Here is a 20,565-nt window from a genome sequence, read left to right as displayed (position 1 = left end):
TTCTTTTTTTATTTTGAGTCCCCTTTTAGGAATGTAGGAAACTTGCCCGAGTCAGGCTATTGGCCCAGTCAGCGCAGTTATTGTCTTACTAGCTTTGCCCAGTCAGATGTGCAGTATTACAACTCCCAGCATCCCCAGCTGTAGGCCAACACATCTGGGGGCACCAGGTTTTTCCAGGGTTTCTTTCCCCTGCTGGAGATCTAATGTAGGACCATTTGTGTACAAATCACAAGTTCTACCCCTTGAGGTTACAGCCCACAAAAAAGCTTACAATGTACTCCAATCCATGCTTACTCATAAATAAGCTCCACTGTGCTCAGTTGAGACTTACTCCCATGTAATTGAGTGTAGGTTTGTGACTGTGGAGTGTTGTTGTTGTTGTTAGTCGTGAAGTCGTGTCCAACCCATCGCGACCCCGTGGACAACATTCCTCCAGGCCTTCCTGTCCTCCGCCATCCCGCAGAGTCCACTTAAGCTCACGCCGACTGCCTCCGTGACTCCATCTAGCCACCTCACCCTCTATCACTCTCTTCTCCTTTTGCCATCCATCGATCCCAGCATTAGGCTCTTCTCCAGGGAGTCCTTCCTTCTCATTAGGTGGCCAAAGTATTTGAGTTTCATCTTCAGTATCTGGCCTTGATCTCCTCTAGGACTGACCGGTTTGATCACCTTGCAGTCCAAGGGACTTGCAGGAGTCTCCTCCAGCACCACAATTCAAAGACCTCAATCCTTTTGCGCTCAGCCTTCCTTATGGTCCAGCTTTTACAGCCATACATTGCAACTGGGAAACCCGTAGCCTTGACTATACGCACTTTTGTTGGCAGGGTGATGTCTCTGCTTTTTAGTATGACTGTGGAGTCTACTTGCTACTTTGCTTTCATTATGTGCTTTGTTTAAGGTTGCTTCCTACCCTTTTCTGGCAATTTTAAACTACCCACAGACCAATTTTCAATTGGTGATCCTTTATTTGGCAGTACAGGAAGGCTTCACCATTTGTTGTGTACCTGTATTATTTTCTTTCTAGTAATATAGTTGTTGCCTTGTTGTTAAGATGTATGTTGGGAGTGATTGTCAAGGTTACACTTTTGTGTCTCTTGTCAGAATTGTGTGGTTGGTAAGACTGTCAGGGTTGCTGCAGTATTTGAAGACAGATCTTGTTTAGGCAGGTTTCTGGTGTTTAGGGCAAGATATAATGTATGGAACATTAATTTTGTTGGTAATAGTTGTGTGGACAAACAAAATTTTTATCCTTTTATTTTAAAAGTGGTATATCAGTAAGTTCTAGTACAGATTGTTTTAAAAAGTTTTGTTTGGCCGACTTTAAAGGTTTTTGTCCCCTCATTTTTCCTAGGAGGGCCAAAATACTTGCTAAAAATATTAGCTCATGCCCTCCAGATGTTTTTGTATTGCAACTCAGATTAGCCATGGTTAGAATAGCCAAGACTCAGAAATGCTTGGAGTTGCAGAGCAAAACATCAGATGAGGTGAGGGAAGGCTGTTTTAGGCGTGTGTGTGTGTGTGTGTGTGACTAATAAATGCCTTTCTTAATGGGAGCCAGCAATAAGGCAATAACTGCTGTCCAAGACGTGGACACTTCATGTCGTTCTGGCTCTGTGGAACATGCCTCCAACCATCTTATTCTGTATCCTTGCTTAGTTAGCAAACTACTTTATGAATCTTAAAGGATTGACTAGGGCAAAGGCAAATTGTTTGGCTGGCAGTCAGTCTTGCCTGTGATTTGAGACCCAGCAATAAGTGCAGAGGGAATGACAGGATGGAAAGGGAGAGATTGAGTAAGTAGGACCAGGAAATGAGAACATCTGATCAAATTAAGCCAAGTGGCTTAATAGACTTGGAAGCCTTTCCAGGTAGTTTCCAAAGAAACATTTGCACAAAGTTAACAGAATTCCCAAATATTGTTCTGCAATGGAAGGTTGTAACAGATTACATGTGAACAACTAAACTGATGTCTGGGATTTATTTTATTTTGTTTTTTGTTCTCCAGGACTAAGATTAAATTATAGCAGTTATGGAGTGTGCAAGTTGCTGTGAGCAGATTCTTAACTGATAGGAGAGGTTTCAGTCTTCTTCTCAGATGAAGCTAGATGCTCCATTCTGTTACCAGTCATTTTTGTTACCAGTGGGGCCATTCAAGATAATGTTCCATACTATCTACTTATCCAAAAACATGTCTTAGTCACTGATTGGCATGGGTGGTAGTCTGGCAGATTGTTAGCCAAGGAGACATTAATAGCATAGTCAACAGCACATGAGCCTGTTGGTTTTATATGTTTCATTTCGTGCCCTTCTAGTCCTTTCTTTTTGTTGACGCCATCATTAGCTTGATGCACTAGCCCCATGCATAAGTTCATCAGCACATACAGGACTAATGTGTTTCCGTGTATCAGAGGGTCATGAGCACAATGTCCCCTGCATCCAGCTACATCGGAATCTTAGTGCATTCAGCACAGAAATCCCAATAGGTTTGTGGAACATGTTGGAATTGGTTCTGAACTTCATGGTCATCATGACAATGGGTCTATCCTTACTGATAGCTTTGTTCCACTTTCTGGATTGCCTAACTGCGATGTGACACAGTTGTGGGACTCCTGTTTGACACTGTGGCCATTGACCAACTTGCATGGATGGGCAACTTATCCTCCAGGTATTTTGGCATTTAGTACTGATCAGAGCTAGCCCACATAGCCCATGGTGAAGGATGCAGATGTTGCAAACGATAAGTTGCTTGCTTCTAGCTTGCATTGCTTATCAGGATTCTGTTTTGCCTCACAATGCTATTTAACCCATGCATGAAACTGCTGCAAAAAATTATCTGGAATTCTGTGGTTCAGTGACACCATATGCTGTTGATTCCTGAAACTGCCTCTTTTTAAAATCTAAATCCAAGGAAGCTTCACTCATAGCATGCTCGCTGCTCAAGACTCTTTGAGCAGTGGGATAAGGAAAGACTTCTGTTAGAGATTCTGCATAGTTGTTGGACCAGACTGTGATAATTGCAATTATCTGTAAAATAGCTTACATTTGTGTGGAAGTTCTTTGGCATTTTTTCCCACTGCTGCAGTTCATGGTTAGGAGAAAAATGAACTTTGTGCTCATGAAGATACAAGGTGGCTTTCAGTTGCTATTTGTTCACCTGTTGAATTCTGAATGAATGCTCCACATTAATTTATTGCAAAGGAACAGCTTTAGATTAGTTTTGCACTTAAAAGGATAAATGCAAGACTTGATTTTTCCTATTCCTCCAGCAATTACTATCTTACCTTCATCTTAAAATAACTACTAGTCAATGACATACTAACAAAAAATCCCTTGTATCAACCTGGTGCCCTCAACATGTGCTGTACTACAACTTCTAGCATGGTAGAATTTCCCAGATGCTGAGTGTTACAGTTCAACACATCTGGAGTTTGAGGAAGGCTAGCTTATGTGTACTGCAGTCTTCAGTGCTATTACAAGAAACCTGGTAAGGCACTATTTTTTAAAACAACAACTACAACTGAAACTTATTTCCTTGCAAGGTGCGGCCTCTTGTTGTTGAGTAAAGTCTTAGGAGGTTATCTAAGGTATTATTCATACCAGGATAACTAGCTTGTTGATTTAAAAAGTTGTGAAGAGAGTTATCTTCTTGCTCTAAATGGAGCAGTTATACTTGTCTGTGAAGCATTCTTTCAACACAGATCTGTACAGACTTGTACTATGATGTAAAAATGTTCTACAATGCCTTCCTGATGTGTTGGATTACAGCTCCCAGAACTCCCACCCATGCCACTGCTGACTGGGAAGGTGGAAATTGCACTTGAACACAGTTAGCCTAGACTGGTCAGATGCTAGAGGAAAACCCTTTTCCTTTCCTCCTTGTAAAGCCAGACAAAGAGAGACATTGGTGGGGGATATTCTTGGCTAACTACAACAGAGGCTAAGCTGCAAGGTTGCAACCCCAATTCTGTCCATGTGGATGTTGGTCCAAATGTGGCTAGGGTTGCTTCAATAGATGTAACTTTGATCTTTCAAAATCAGTAGTCCTGCAATCACAATATTCAGTGGTCTGTGCTGCAGGTGTCAGATTCTATTTTTTGGCTTTTCCCTGAAATCCTGAACACACATACTTGTATCTACTTCTAGTAGCTTAAAGCAGTTTGCTTTTAACTGTTGGCATACCTGCTGCTTCCTAACCAGAGCGTAGAGAAATTTTATCAAAATACTTCTAATCCTGTGAATGGCTATAATGGCTTAGATGCCACTGAATCCTAGCATCTAAGTAAATATGCATAAGATCAAGTGGTACACTTGCCTTAACATTATTCAATTAAGTATTGATAACTTTTTTTTTTCAGCTACACCACCATGCCTGGATCTCTTCCTGTGAATGCTGAAGCCTGCTGGCCAAAAGATGTGGGAATTGTTGCACTGGAGATCTATTTTCCTTCCCAATATGTTGACCAGGCAGAGTTAGAGAAATTTGATGGTGTGGATGCAGGGAAATACACCATTGGCTTGGGCCAGTCTAAGATGGGCTTCTGCTCAGATAGGGAAGACATCAATTCACTTTGTCTCACTGTAGTCCAAAAGCTTATGGAGAGGAACAATCTCTCCTACAACTGCATCGGGAGACTTGAAGTTGGAACAGAGACAATCATTGACAAATCCAAATCTGTAAAGACTGTTCTGATGCAGCTTTTTGAAGACTCTGGTAACACAGATGTGGAAGGCATTGATACAACCAATGCGTGCTATGGAGGTACTGCTGCACTCTTCAATGCTGTTAACTGGGTGGAATCCAGTTCCTGGGATGGTGAGTTTAGTTATCTCAAGTAAGCAACATTTATGAGAAATTGTGAAAGCAAAGAGTGAGGGTGGTAAAACACACCTAACACAGGTGGACAACTGATATCCTAATAGCTAGTGTGCACTTCCCAAGGGTCTCTGTAATGCATAGTGGTACCCATGCAAGTCAAAACACGGCAAATAAAATGCTCTGTAACAGGTTAGGAATAATAATGCTGCCTTGGCAGAGTTCTTCCAGTGCACACCTCAACTGTTGACTGTAATGTGCAGGCTGAAGGATGGAAAATAGGAGTAATAGAAGTGCATAAGGTGGAACCTTTGCTAAACCACACTGCTGCTGTAGGTATCATGGAGCAGTGAGGGATAAAAAGTACTTTCCTATGTCTTGTGAGCTTACCTGTTAGTCTATTGGCAGAGGTAATGCTGCTAGCTGTTTAGTTTCTTGTCACTTGAAAAAGAGAGATGGCTAAAACTCAGTTGCTGTCAAGTTGCTGTTCACAGTATTTGTTGAACAACATTCCAGCAAAAAGGTCATTCAGAGTCGGTTACATTCCTTACTGTGGAATGAGGACATGATCCTGAGTGTAAAATCATGTTGATTTCAGTGGGGGTTGGTAGCAATTCATTTTGTTGTGCTGGGCGAATTGGTTACGTGGCCAAGTTTGTAAGAAGAAACTATCTTAACAAGAGTAAAAAGACAGAGGGCTGTTTATCTTTAAATTAACTAGTTTAGAATGGTGTGGCCAACTTTTCATAGGCAGTGGACAACTTTGTGTAAGATTTTTACAGCTATACTATAGTACATTAACACAAGAAACAGCTCATGGCCCAATAAAACTTAAATCTCTTTCTACTGAACTAGCACATCACATATTAGTAATTTCAAACTGCAGCACTGAAGGAAGAAAAATGGGCATGCATTTTAGAAATGTATTTGGTTTGAAAAGTAAAAAGTTGATTTCATTCCTGAATTCAAATCTTGCTGCATTGTGAGCTCATTGAGTACCCTTAGGAAAGACCTGATTTCCTAAGCTGCTTTCCGATAGAGAACTTTAATCTGTTGGTTATGTACAAGCTGTGTGGCAACTGTGCTCACCCTCAGATTTATGATGCAACATAAATAGGCTGGTGGAATCAGCATGGATGCCCTAGTCCGAACTTGCAGATGCAGCATTAAACCTTTTTGGGACCTGGAACCATTTTTTTTTTTTTTGGTACCATTTCCATGTGGTGTTAGCTGCCTACTCTGGCAGGTGCCATCAGATAAATCCCCTAAGATTTATTGCTTATTTACAAACTAAAGAAGTACATAACAAGATGTACATAACAGGATGTGTGTAGTAACATGCATAAGTAATTTGTAAGCCTGAGTTGGGGTGTTATATCTCAGGCCAAATCTGGGCCATCCAGGTCCCAGTCCAGAACTCTGAGTTCCCCAAATGGCCACACCCCTCCTTCCCTATCATCTTCCCCAGGTGCCAATTTTTCACAATATTTTCCATCCTTGAACACCTCTTTCAAGGAAGGAAAGACCTTAAGCTAAAATATGCTGATTTTTTCATATTTTGGTCAGCCCCTCTTGCCTGTGGCTCCATTTTTTCCCCTGAGAGCATCTTTGATGTTGTATGTGGTTGAAAGAGGTTTGACAGCTCTATTTTAGATACTGTATATGTTAATTAGTGGTGGCAGCAGCTTCAAATTGATGAGCAGACTGAAGGTCAACATGCATGCTAAACTCAGACATCCTACCTAATTCAGTGGCACTGCTTCAAACTACATGCACAACCCAATGTGGTATTTGCCACACCTGAAGAGTCTAATAGCCATCTTTTCAATTTTTCTTTGCATTTTGCAGGGCGTTATGCACTTGTTGTTGCTGGAGACATCGCTGTCTATGCTACTGGAAATGCCAGGCCAACTGGAGGAGCTGGTGCTGTTGCTATGCTTGTGGGTCCAAATGCACCTCTTATTTTTGAGAGAGGTTAGTGTTCTGTCTGCACTGATTTCTCAGTAAATAACTTGTAGAATTTGCATGAGCACACTGTGCTTACAATATAAGAGCAAACTAGAGCTAAATTGTCCTTTTCCATCTGCAAAAGGGATCATCCAGTGATTTCATGTTTACACTACTTAAAGCAGGATCTTTTACATTTTCACTTTTCCATTCCTTGCACAAGTAGATTGCTTGTTCAAGCAGCAGGTGTGCAGGTGAACTTGCTAGATTATCACCAGGACTAGTTTATAGTAATATTAAAAATAACTTTCTACTGCTAAGCATGTTAGTATTGTATTTTTTTTCCAGGCCATATTCAAAAGTGGAAACACTCTCCCTTTTCACTGCTTCTTACTCCTCTTGGTTTAACCTGTGATTCTGCCAAGTGGTCCCTTAAGATAGGAAGAACTCAGAAGTATGTTAATAAGTTGCATCATCTCCTTTAAGCCTGGCTTCTCTCCTTAGGATTGCGTGGGACCCACATGCAGCATGCTTATGACTTTTATAAACCTGATATGGTATCTGAGTATCCTGTGGTTGATGGGAAACTGTCCATACAATGCTACCTCAGTGCATTAGATTGCTGCTACGCTGTGTATCGCAAGAAGATCCGAGCTCAGTGGCAGAAAGGTATGTTGTAGAGCCAAGGGCTTGCTTTTATTCTTGGATCCAGTTTTTTCATCCACAGCATTTGGAAAAGTATTACATACCTAAAATATTTGCCAAAAGTTGAAAAGTTATTTGTTGCACAGCATTGTTTTACTGAAACATGTTGTCTTGTATCTAAATGTTTACTGCAAGAGCCTGTATCATATTAATCACATAGCAACTCTGCATTACTACAGTGATACAACTTCTGTATTATTGGGTGTGGGTGAAGGGACCCCACTGTTTATATTAGATGAGTAATGGATGGATGGTATTATTACTCTTTTTCTGTAACACAGATTTTCCTTTTCATCAGGAAAGGCCTTTTCTTTTAAATAGCAGGCTTCAAGGAATACATATTTGGTTTTACAATGTATTTTTAAAGATTTTAATCTTTGTAATTGGCCCAGAGAACATTGTCTATTGCGTTGTATAGAAATGTAATATAAAAATGTAATATTACAGTAATTAATACTGTAATATTGTGTGTAGTCCCTGAGCATTTAAAAAGAAAGTAGTGGATAGCTTTTTTTAATGAATGGGGCTCTATCTGCAGAGGAGGAGATTCCAGTGTGGATTGCACCTATCCATCCCTCCCAGGTGCTATAGAAGGCTTCTAGGTAGAGACTTTAATGAAGGTTGCAAACATAAAGAAGGGAGAAAAGAGAAGGGATAGGCTGTGCAGTGCAGTGGATCATACTTGTCTTTGCTCTTGGTAGCACAATTCTACTAAACAGGCTCAGAGGACTATCTAGTCAAATCAGTCAAGGCCCAATGAAGATGTTGCTGATGTTATAATTCAAAACCTGAAATGGCCTGGAACTGGATTACATGATGACTCCTTTTTTCCCCATGTATACTTGTTCTCACTCTTACAGCATCTTCAGTGGACCTTTCTCTGGCAGCCCCCACTAAATAAAGAGAGATGGATGGCTCCTAAGAAGGGGGCCTTTTCAGTTAAGAAACACCACTTGTGGGATGAGCCCTGCAGAGCTCATGGTGGTCCTTTTAGCACTAGGTGAAACATTTATTTTCCCAGGCATTTTAGTCTTTGTGTTTATGTTATTTAAAACCTGTTTGGTATTTTAAATGTTTGCCCAATAAGTGGCTCACAACAATTAATAACCTACGACACAATAAAATATATGAACACTTAAAAGTTTAAAACTACAATATAAAAATAAGACCAGAAGCAAACTTAGCAGCAGTGCAGAGTGAAAATTTAATCAACTCTGTAAAGGAGGACAGAGAGGCAAAAACCTCTACTCCGCTGGCAGGCACCTTGCAGGGCACTGAATTATCAGAAGGCTCTGAAATCAGAGGCTTCCATCTAGTGGGGTAGCATTTCAGTAAGATATTGTGCCCTTAGGGACTTATTTCTACACTGTAGCATATGTATATGGGATTAATAGTTGATGTATCTGACAGGCATATAAGTTAGCATTCTAGAAATTGCAAAATTGGGCTTCAAATTTTTACAGGTCTTGTAAACACTGCCTTTTAAAAATGGTTTCAACTGTTTCCTAGCATTGGTAGGCTTTGAACAAACAGTAAACTTGCATGTCTACTTGGAAAAAGCTTTGTTATGTTCAACAGTTCTTACTTCCAAGTAAGTGCATGTAGAATCTATTGGCAGAATATCAGCTTAACTTTTTTCCTCCTCCTATCCAGAGGGAATTGACAAAGATTTCACCCTGAATGATTTTGGCTTCATGATCTTCCATTCTCCATACTGCAAACTTGTACAGAAATCAGTTGCTCGTCTTTTGCTGAATGACTTTCTTAATGACCAGACATCCACAAAAGAAAATGACATCTACAGTGGCTTGGAAGCCTTTAAGTAAGAAACTTTCAAATTAAATAAAATACTTAATTCAAGAGAGGCCACAAAAAGTAACCTGTGTTTTAAAATAGCAAAACATTGATGTTTTGATGATTTATATGTCTGATTATGTAAGTATATCTTTAAAAAATATGAAAACTTTTGAAAGATGCATGAAACACTGGTAACATTTCTCTTATGCAAAGATATCTGGGAAATTTTTAAATAGGAAAAAAGTTTGCTTGCATGGCCCCCCTCTTTCCCATAACCATAATCACATTGCTTATTTAAAATAATTATTTAATAATGGTTATTTTAGAGGGATAGTTGTGTTGTAGCATAATGCTAAACTTGTTTATTTATTTATTTAGGAAGCTTCTATGCTTCAGTCTCTGTTTGTTCAGTAGGATTTATTTCTAAATAAGTGAGTTTAGGATTGCAGACTTACTCTGTTACTATAAATGCAAAAATTGTATATGATACTTTAACGGAGTTACTGGTTTGGCTTGTCCAATCATATGTTGGGATAATAAGATGAGTTAAAAACAAGACTTTTGCCTGTCACACAACTGTTTTTTCTTCTCTTCTCCTTTCTTCTCATGCTTAAATGCAATGTGGTAGTATTCAGTTAATTGAAGTTGCCTGTTTCACCTGCACTGTGGGATTATTGTTACCATCTTGGGGAAAAGCCAGGATCTTGAACTACACTGAAAGTAGTTCAGACAAAAGAAGAATATATGACTAATGGAAGAATTCTCTCTTCTATTGGTGTGCCAGAATGCAATGCAGAAGTGACCTCATGCATTGGTGCAGGACCCTTTGGATAATTGCCCAAATGAGAACATTGTAAAATTTATGTTGGGACTAAATACTGCAGCATATGACCTCTCAGATAGAAGCTGAGCATTCTTTTAAATGTCATTTGCCATATCTGATTGAATGGGAATAACTGAAGGAAATTGGCGGGGGGGGGTGTGGATAGTCGGGATACCTTAAAAAAACTGGGGAAATGTCAGATACCAAATAGTACAGATGCTAGGTATTCAGTGTGTTCCATATCGGACTCTAGTCTTGAAGTCTCCTGAACTGTCTTTCAGCTCCCATCTTCCTCAGCCCAATACCTAATGGTCAGGAAGGTTGAAAAAGGCTGATATACCATGTCTTCTAAATACTTCTCTTCTTTCTGCAGAGACGTAAAACTGGAAGATACATACTTTGACCGAGATGTGGAGAAAGCTTTCATGAAAGCCAGTGCTGAACTTTTCAACCAAAAAACAAAAGCCTCTTTGCTTGTTTCTAATCAGAATGGGAATATGTACACACCTTCAGTCTATGGCTGTCTTGCTTCTCTTCTGGCTCAGTACGTATGATGGTGGGATGCAAAACTAAGTTTGAGGTGTGGGTCTTACAGTGATTTGACTTAGGTAACATATTCTTAAAGAAAAAAGTATAATTTGAACCATGGCTTGCTTTCACATCCATTTTGTAAATTAGTAGTAAGTAGAGTGCCTTTGAGCAAGTGCAAAGTGCCTTATTTTTCCATTGAGGGACCTTTCCAACCTTTCCTATGCCAGAGGACATAGAATTCCAGGTACAGAGGGTGACCTCACTTTTTTGCCTTTTGAAATTGAGTTTTATCTAAAGAAGGTAGTTTGCATCTTGGAAGCAGACTTCCCTGTCTTCTCAGGCTCATAAAAATTCAACACATAGAGTTGAGAGAGTCTGAGTGGGATAGGCTATGTTGTGGAGAGAAGAGGGGGAATCCTTGCAGTTGCTGTTGCCTAATTTTCAGAGATTTCCCCCTCTCTCCCCATGCTCCAACTTAGCCTATTGAGCAGGGTTCCCCTATCCTCTGTGCAACATGTTTGTGGGAGCAGAAGAACAGCAGTGCAGAGGAGATAACGTCCCAGCAGCCTAGTTACATGCACCTAAATTTGTGCATAACCCAGTATGCAGAGCCATTGAAAAGGTTAGGGCAGCTGGGCATTCATTGTATATCTGTATGACACATACTTGTGTTAATAAAATCTGGAGTGTGACTACTTGCAGAATAAAAGTTCTCAAATAATGTAGGTGTCAGGTATTGGGCAAGAAGTGGTATTTTGCGGCATCCACAAAACAGTTTACATTAATTCAAATGTGTTGTTCACACAGCTGTGGCAACGTCAAATTTGGCCTGATGCCACTTAGCCAAGTAACTTAGTGTGTGATATTGGGCCTGTCATGCTCTCTCAGCCTCCCCTGCCTCACAGAGTTTCTGCTAAGATAAAAGTAGGCAGGAGGACCATCAACTCCACCTCAAGCTCCTTGGAAGAAAGGCAAGATACAAATCAAGTCATCTGTGTACCTTTGAAATAAGGCTGCCCACTCCTGGCTGTGTCATAACTATTTAAACGTAGCAATGTGGCCCAATGAATGCTTTAATATAATTCATCCATGCATGTTGGAAGAAAAGTGTATGTCTGGGGCAAGGGGAGAGTCCAGTAATTTCAGTGTAAGGCAGGAGAAAAATAGCTTTCTGTTAAAATCTGCCTTTGAAAATAATGGCTTTGCTAACAGGAAAGAAGGAATGACACTGCAGGCAGCCTAGGATAGAGTCAGCTCATTACCAGAAGCAGCTGGCCCTAAATTTCATTCAACTAGTTTTGGACAGAGCAAACCAAATAAACTCTATAGACAACTAAGAATTTATATCTTTCATTCAGTTTTCCCAGATGTACTTCTTGCTGACATCTCTCTTTCTTGTGTGCAGGTACTCTCCTCAGCAGCTGGCCGGGCAGAGGATTGGGGTCTTCTCTTACGGATCTGGATTTGCTGCTACCCTCTACTCCATCAAGGTTAGCCAAGATGCAACCCCTGGTGAGTAAAATCAGGAAGATGTGCTCTGCACAACCATTTCTAATGTTTAAAGTCACAATGATAGGAAACAGCCAGTGTTTAATCTCCATTTGCAGTGCATACAGAACACTAGAGAATCCCCTCTTTTAAAGTGTAAAGGAAACAAAGATGTTTTCCTAACTTTTCCTTTAAACATTGAGTCATTTAACTTTTGTTAACATTGCACGAGGTAGAAATAATGCTATCATAAATTATTATTTTGTACTGCAGGCTCTTCCCTGGATAAAATAACAGCAAGTCTTTCTGATCTGAAAGCAAGGCTTGATTCAAGGAAATGTATCGCACCAGAAGTGTTTGCGGAGCGTATGCTGCTTAGACAAGAGACTCATCACTTAGGTGAGTGGGGGTAGAGAGTCTGCTCCTAGTTGGATCCATTCATAGCCATACTTGAAGTAGATCTGCTGACATAAATAGAATTGTACTTGTAATTTAAATTAAGCCCCAAGTCATGAATCTGCTCCCATATACGAGTACTCCTGGTTCTAACCCATTGTCTCTATTCGGATGGAGCTTAGTGGTCTGCCATAAATTTAGAGCAGACATCTAGTAAGCATTATTTCTTAAATAATGAAATTGGCTCATAAAACGATGCTTTACTCCATAGCTGTAAAACCTTGGATTAAGAGTCTTAGACAGCTCAGTTCATAAAAAAAGATTCTATGTGCCCCAGAAAATAGGAGGTTTAGATATTCCCAGTGTGAAATTTTATTATATAGCAAATCAGATGAGGCATATACCAAATATTATATTTCAGCTGTATAAAATAATATGAGGTAAATTAAAATGTCAGGATGTAGATGGGATCCTTATTAAATATGTTTCTTCAACAAGATAATAAAAATGGTTAAAAAGATGGGAAATCCCCTTTTTAAGAATATGATCAGAATCTGGAATAAATACAGGGACATATTTATCCCATTGATTTTGCCATTATATCTAGTTATGGAATTAGAAAGATTCCCAGAGAATTTGAGTAGTTTGAGGGATGTCCTGAAGAGTAAACATGTTATTAGGTTGAAGGACTGGTTAGAGAAAATGAAGAGTAAAGACATTAGCCAAGCAGTACTGGTACAGGATAAAGTAATTTGGTCAATGGACTAAAGATTGGTTGAAGAAAAATGGTAAATGTAGAGCATATACTAAATTTGAAGATACAATTTTATAGAAAGAAAAACAAGATATGTGGATGAGAGGAATGACAAGTAAAATTTACAACATACTACTAGAAGGGGATGACTGATATGATCCTCTTAAAGAGTCTTGGGAAAAAGATTTTAAAAGAAATATTAGTACTGAAGGATGGAATAATAGTGGGATAAGAGAATTTTAAAATGTATGTCAATAAGAAATTAAAGAGATTTTTTTGATAAGTTAGTTTGGAAATAGTACTTAACGCTGGTTAAATTGAATTACATTGAAATATTATTCATATATGTTGGAGATGCAACTGGGAAGTGGGTACATATTTCCATATATGGTGGCAGTGCAAACATATAAATGAGTTTTGAGAAGTGGCTTTCAAAGAAATTTGTAAAATATTGAATTTAAACATTGAAGCAGACCCTGGCCTAGCATTACTGTCATTATTTAGAGAACAAGTGGGACAAAATATTAAAGAATTGATGACAAATGTATTAACAGCAGTAAGATTGATAATAGCAAGGAACTGGAAAGTAAAGGATGATTACCAAATTAGACGACTGGTATAAAGAAGCTTGGAATATAGGTATTAATGATAAGTTAACTTGTTATATTAAGTAGAAAAAGGTTTGATAAGTAAAAATAATTTTGAAAATATTTGGAAACTGTTTATTGAATTTGTCTTAACAAAAGGAAAGGGGTGTGAACCATCACAAGAGTCACTGCAGTTCTGGAAAGGGTGTAGAAGTGGGTCAACCTGAATTAATAAATGATCTTACATTAAGTAGCATGATTTATTGGTCCTGGTGGAGGTAGCACTGCTCTTATTGTATTGTTTAATTATGCTTATGATTATATTAATTGCTTTATGTTTGTTTAATAAGATTAAATATTTTTTTTAAAAGATTGAATATTTTTTTAAAAAAAGACAACATGGCCCAGATCAAGCAAGCAAAACCTTCTCATATGGAGCCAACAAGGAATAGTTTGTAATTAAGACCTGAGTCGTTCTTAATTTCTCAGGACTTCAGCTGAACAACAACAGCTGAAGATATGCCAAGATATGCATGGATATCTTACTGTGTAGCTTTTAGTATTGCATTAGAAAGCACTGAGGTGCTGTGGTTTCAGTTTCCACTCTTCCAGTGTAATGTGACAAGGAAGGATCGTTGCATCTTCACAGTTTGGAGGGTAGCTGACAGTGAGAGAGCGAGACTTCACATTACTTTTGAGTCACTGAAAGAGGAAACGCGACTTACTACCTGTCAGTGAACTCCAGTGTGGCACCAATCTGTTTTCAGTGCAAAGATAAAAGGAACAAGAAGCTTAACAAACTGTATGTAGATTGAGCTCATACCAGGAGTAAGCTGCTTAATAAGTTCTGCCTTTCATTATTTCATAGCGAACTATATTCCACAATGTTCAGTGAATGAACTCTGTGAAGGAACATGGTACTTGGTGCGAGTAGATGAAAAGCACAGACGGACCTATGCTCGTCGCCCTGTGCTGGGTGATGGGCCTTTGGAAGCTGGAGTGGAAGTGGTTCATCTGGGCCTTGCTCATGAGGTATGGTCTTCAAATTCCCCTTCTTAATGTCCAAGGGCAGGTACACAGATAACAGGATTGATCTCACAGCTGCGTTTTAAGACATTGGGAGCAGTCTGCAGAGTTGAATTCATAGCCATGGATCATGAATACAGTGGATGAATGATAACAATGCTTAAGGCTTACCCGTTTTCAGTTTTTAAGTGGGAATGTTATCCAACTCCACATCCTGGTTAAGCAGGGAGCCTTAAGTGTAGTTAACATCAGTGTTGATAGATTGGTTCGCTGAAGTTAAGGCACACATAAACGTGGGCGGCGGGGGGGAGAAACTGTTAGAGAAAGAGAAGTGCACAAAGCTGGGTTTTCCTCACAATTTTTAACCATGGTTCCCTGCCCCCTTATATGTGGACCAGCCCTCCAAAAGTGTGCATTCTTTGCTAACTTTTCTTTATCTTATTTCTCTTTGTTACAAAACTAAATTACAGAATATTAAGCGCATGTAGCGGAGTATGTCTCTGTTTGCTATTCCAGTAAGTTACTATCTTCAGTAATACATAAACCCCGTGAAATCATGTATATCCTCCCTTTCTGAGCTTGTTTAATATGGTCTCACGCACCCCCATTCCCTGCCATTTCTTAAATTCTCTGCTCTTGCAGTGTGCCCTGCCCACAATTTTTGCTGCAGCTGACAAAACAATCACGAAAGATCTTTCCTTTATACCTTAAATACACAGTCTGAGGTCTAGGTTGGGCTCACCACAAGGCTTTAACTGCAGATTCCATGGGTGCTTCTTCCTGCAATCCACATACCGATCACTCTTTTTTCACTGCTGTTAACAGTGAGGATAGCATGATCTGTGCTAGGATTACTGTGCCTGCACAGCTCCCAAGCTAGCATCGTTTGAAGCTTTTAGGGATGAAAAGGTTGTACAGCCCCGCTCTCCATTAATATATCAATCTCAGTAAGTTAACCTTAATCCTTGCTATAAACCTGTATCTGAAATTTTATACATAATCTCAGTAATCCTGCCCTAATATCTAGAAATGTTAGCAAAAGCAAATCAAAGATGCAAAAAAATGAGCATTGGCAAAGCATCCTTCCTTTCGTAGTATTTATCCTATAAATCTTGTTTAGCTTCTGTGGCCATAAACTAAGATTTGGTTTCCACTAAATTTGAATAATGACAAATGTCTTTCATTCTCCCAATTTTAAATAATGTCCAAGTGCTTTATGCTGCTGCTGTTGACAATTAACTAAGTCATAATTATTCACTACCATTAATGTACTATAAGTCTGGGACATGATCTTTGTTTTTTTTCCGATGAATAACATCTCCATTTCAGATAATTGTCCATTTGACTGTTGTTACCAACCCGCTGCAAAATGCCAAATTTTAAAAACTTGAAAGAAAAGATGTTTGCAACTTAACATTTTTTGCACAATTTCTCAGATGAGAACACTGCCATTCTCAAGCATATCTTGAAGTCTGTATAATGTCTCTTTGGTCCAACTCTGAAAACTTCCTAGATATTGACTGGGGTTGAGTCCATTATTGTGCTCTATAGAAATTAGTACTGCACTATGGAGAATTGTCTGGATTAAGCATTTACTAAATTACTATTCCTGCTTGTCTAATTTATTTCAGAACAGAGTAAAATAATAGGAAGCTGTGTTTTTTAATGTGTTCTAATCTGCAGCTTTCCCTCCTTCCTTCCACAGCACATCCCTAGTCCTGCCAAGAAAGTACCAAGAATTCCTGCAAAAACAGACTCTGAAGTAGTTGCTGTTTCTCTTTCCAATGGAGAACATTAAGACACCTCTGTGAGGTGGGAATTGAAAAAATGAGGGAGGTGGAGATGTACATGGGATTAACAGATATTACCTACATCCTGCTGTACAGTACTGCTTAGTTGGAGCATGAAAATGTTAATCCTGACGCGCTGTCTTTTGATGCGGTTTGTTGACATGTGTAGTTTCATAACACTAAAAGTTCTTGTGCTTCTTGGAACAGAAATTACCAAGGGCTCTTTCTGAGAAAACAATTTGTTGTATGTTTGTTTGTTTTTAAATAGGCATGGTTCAGGAATAGGTACTGTAATATAGGCTCAGGAAAACTTCAAATGTGTTTGCCCTGCCCCTCCCACCCATTTTAATAAAAGTTAAAATTTGTAATAATAGCCTCCCAAAAGGAAGCAGCTCTTTTTTGTTTTAAAAAGCCATTATTAAGAGAAAATAATGTGCCCTAAAACCTTTTGTGTGTCACCTTAGTCTTTTATGTTAGGGTCCTGTGTGCCTTAACAGGATAAGCACCCTGCCTCTTAATACAAACTTTATTCTGCCTCTCAAAGTACTCCTTGGATTTGAGAAGGGTGCAGTGGGTTTGTTTGTCAAGGTGCTATTTATTGGAGAAAGTTTTTCCAGTTCTGTTGTAAATCTAAACCTATCCTAAAAAGGTGGATGTCTGTGATCTACAGGTGAATCTGGTCCCAATAGTATATTATCACTTGAAAACCTCATTTTCTCTACCATAAGCAAAGATACTTCTTCAGTACTAGTAAAGCTAAAAGTTGCATGCCTTACAAGTGAACAGCCCGTTCTGCCCCTCCCCACACCCTCTCCCCATGGCAGAGTATTGCAACAGTGTCTTCTTGGTACCTTAGAAATAGTTGAAAAATGAATTCCTTTGTACCTCTCTTGTGCAATCTTTTATAAAGGTTACCCGAGAGCAGGTTTTTCGTGTTCAGTTTCCTGTGAACAAAGACTTGGTCAAATGTGCATCCTAACAGCTAGGATCGATCATGGAACACTTTCTTCATCAAGGCAGTTTTTGTGTGTGTGTTGGGGATATTCTGCAACAAATAGGTGTGACTCTGCATTGATATATATGTGGCTTCATATTGCCAGCTTGTTTAAAGCTCCATTTTCATTTCTGTAGGAATGGTCAAAGGCTGCAGTCCTCAAATCACTTACTGTAGAACAGGCATGCACACTTGGTGAACCCTGAAGCTGAACATAGTTCACCAGTTGTGACTCACTTGATAAGCCTCCCGAGTTGACTGCCTGTAGCAAAAAGAGGGGTATTGGTCAAGCACCTGGCTGGGCATGGGACATGGCTTATGAGCTCCAAGTTACTCTCTTCTAGAACAATTCGTGATTTTCTTAGACCTGTTGCAAGTATGAATATGGGCTCTTCTGAGGGTGTCCACTGGCATGCTGGGTGGGCCTAGATGAACTGGACTTAAAGGGAAAGAAGGTTCCTGGTTTGTAAAATATATTGCATTTACACTAAACTTCTAGTCTGTCCTGTTTTTATTTTGCGTTAACATGCTACAAAAACCTTTGTCTATTAAGACTTGCAGAATTGGTACATATTGTGCAGTGTTACAAGATGCACGGGGTTTGGTGTTATGTTTTGTTTTTTAAAAAATATCACTGACTCTGGATTGATAATCGCTACACCTGTACATCGCATTGTACAAATGCTTTGACGTAACATGCATTGAGAAACCAGTGGTCTAAGTGCTGTGGCTTCACGTGACAGAGCTTGCTGTGTGTACACGTTGTTGGAAGCATATTCAGTCCATTGCAGGCAATGGACATGCTGAGAACCGTAGCACACAGTTTAACCTTTATACACCTCACAACCAATGAGGCAGATGCCTTGTAAAATAAACATTGAGCTATTTGAATTACCTGTATTGATGTAGTCATACTTTGTGCTTTAGCCCCACATCAGCCTGACTGTGAGATACAGCTGAAGGCCCTACAGAAAGCAGATTTAATTAAGGAGTGAGTTATCAGCTCTTTCCTCATCTAAGCCAATAGTGCTGAAATTGGAATATGAAAAACAGGATGAGTCTTGTCATGTATTCTCTTTAAAAATGATTGTACTTGTTTTGGATAGTTTTAGTTTTTGTGCTATATGGTGAAACATTTATTAAGATTTATATCCCTCTTTCTTTTTTAAAAATCTGAGAACATCTTACATCATGTTCCTCATGTTCTCAGTCTTGCCTTCACAGCAACACCTCTGTGAGGTAGGTTGGACTGAGAGTGTGTGACTGGCCCAAAGTCACCCAGTTGGTTCCATATCTGAGTGGGGACTAAAACCTAGGTCGCCAAGTCCCAGTCCTCTGCTCTTAGCCACTGCACCACACAGGCTCTCAAAATAAATAAATTTAAATTTTTGTGTAATAAACTACCTACACCTATTAAGATCACATGAAACTCTAATTTGAACTTGAATCATTTGATCAAATTAACCCTCTTGCCTGCACAGTTTTAAACCCAGACCTGTGCACAGACAGACAGACAGGCAAGCCATTCCCTGAGTTTGCTCAGGCACTGTAGAATAGCAGGTGGGAAAGGGACTTGGACAGAGTAAGCCGTAAGACCAGTGGAAAGAGCTCTGAGACCAGAGCATCCACAGCCCTGTCTCACTCATGCTGCTCCAGGATGCCTTTCTAGGAGCCAGAGGATTGTAGCCTTAGTCTCCTCACTCTTTCATACTGTATTGTAGCCTGGATAGCTTAGATCTGTTTTCGATTGTAACCCTAATTTTTTTGTTTTTGAATGTCTAGACTGTATTTTGGATGATAACTAGTGTTGTTTCGGTAAATATGCTTTCCATACATTTTTTTTTAAATACTGGGTTGGCTCCAGAATTTGTGAGCTGAGTTTTGATTCTGCCTATACAAGGGGGAATCCTAGCACTCCTTCCTTCATTCTTAACAATCTACTCAGAAAGCTGGGATGCGCGGAGACTGCAATGGCATGAGAGGCTGGAGAGCGGAAAGGGAATAATCAGAAATCTTTCCCCATCCCCCAGCTGTTACTTGGGAAAGTTGTGCTGAATGCAGATTCCTCCCATGAGCAGTCGGACATCTTTGGATCCAGCTCAGTAGTGCTGATTTTATATACATTCAAAACCTTAGAGCAGGAGGTAGCATATTAAAAGGTTACCAATTCCACATTTCCTGGGGTTAATGAAGATTAAACGTGGGTTCTTCATGTGCAGCATATATGCTTTTCTTCAGCTCTTCACAATGCTGCCAGCCAATTACAGAAATTGCAGTTCAACACATTGGAGGTAGCAAATTTGGGGAAAGGCACTTCCTAGTCAACAGCAATCATTCTTATAGAAATGGTTCTAAAGGGCTTTTAAAGGCACTTTTAAGGGCTACATTAAAAGATGGCATTTAATTAGCTCTAGTCTACAGGCTAGAATAGCCAGTGCAGGGCACCAAGTCTAGATAGGATGGGCAGGAGGATCCTCCAAGGAATCAGTCAGGACCCTAGCAGTGGCTCACGTTATACTTCCCTACTCAGATTTTGACAATAATAGGCTAGGTCTCTTTTTTAAAGCTGATTTGGTGATGAATGCCAATCTAATTTGGCCCACAAATTGTTCCATTACAATGAAGCTATACTTGAAGTTGAAATGTTGGTGGTACATTTCAATATATCATCTTTCCCAAGGCTCCTAATGAATTAACTGAAAGGGAATCTTTACCCACTGCTGTATGATCTTACCTGTTTTGATTCTCCTGCCTGTGTCTGTCTCATGGACTGCTTTCTCCTATGTGTGCATGTGCTAAAGGAGATGGTATACCTGTCATGGTCATTTATACCTGCGGCTACCACAAGATGCAAAATTTCAGCAGTTCAGAAAAGGGAGTGAGTAGTGGCTGCTGCAGATGTGCAAATTTGGGC

General features: G+C 39.5%; 1 protein-coding gene across 6 annotated transcripts in view; it reads left to right on the top strand.

Moving 5' to 3' along the window:
- HMGCS1 (3-hydroxy-3-methylglutaryl-CoA synthase 1) overlaps positions 1-18,542 on the top strand; it is a 29,321-nt gene extending 10,779 nt beyond the window's left edge. For 3 of the 6 annotated variants that reach the window (XM_044446219.1, XM_044446215.1, XM_044446218.1), the window contains exons 2-10: positions 4,356-4,813; positions 6,662-6,787; positions 7,265-7,429; positions 9,119-9,287; positions 10,459-10,629; positions 12,022-12,128; positions 12,378-12,503; positions 14,710-14,873; positions 16,573-18,542. In XM_044446219.1, coding sequence (XP_044302154.1) covers positions 4,366-4,813; positions 6,662-6,787; positions 7,265-7,429; positions 9,119-9,287; positions 10,459-10,629; positions 12,022-12,128; positions 12,378-12,503; positions 14,710-14,873; positions 16,573-16,665 — 1,569 coding nt within the window. In that variant the 5' untranslated portion in view covers positions 4,356-4,365 and the 3' untranslated portion in view covers positions 16,666-18,542. Of the gene's footprint in view, positions 1-771; positions 3,485-4,355; positions 4,814-6,661; positions 6,788-7,264; positions 7,430-9,118; positions 9,288-10,458; positions 10,630-12,021; positions 12,129-12,377; positions 12,504-14,709; positions 14,874-15,337; positions 15,383-16,572 lie in introns of those variants that run through there. The other 3 variants (XM_044446217.1, XM_044446216.1, XM_044446214.1) reach the window with 3 other exon arrangements.
- The last annotated feature ends 2,023 nt before the right edge of the window (positions 18,543-20,565 follow it).

This window comes from Varanus komodoensis, unplaced genomic scaffold (genome assembly GCF_004798865.1).
Source record: "Varanus komodoensis strain SLA01 unplaced genomic scaffold, ASM479886v1 scaffold5, whole genome shotgun sequence".
NCBI lineage: Eukaryota > Metazoa > Chordata > Lepidosauria > Squamata > Varanidae > Varanus > Varanus komodoensis.
The sequence above is the reverse complement of the archived record's forward strand: the minus strand, read 5'-3'. Positions and strand labels throughout refer to the sequence as shown.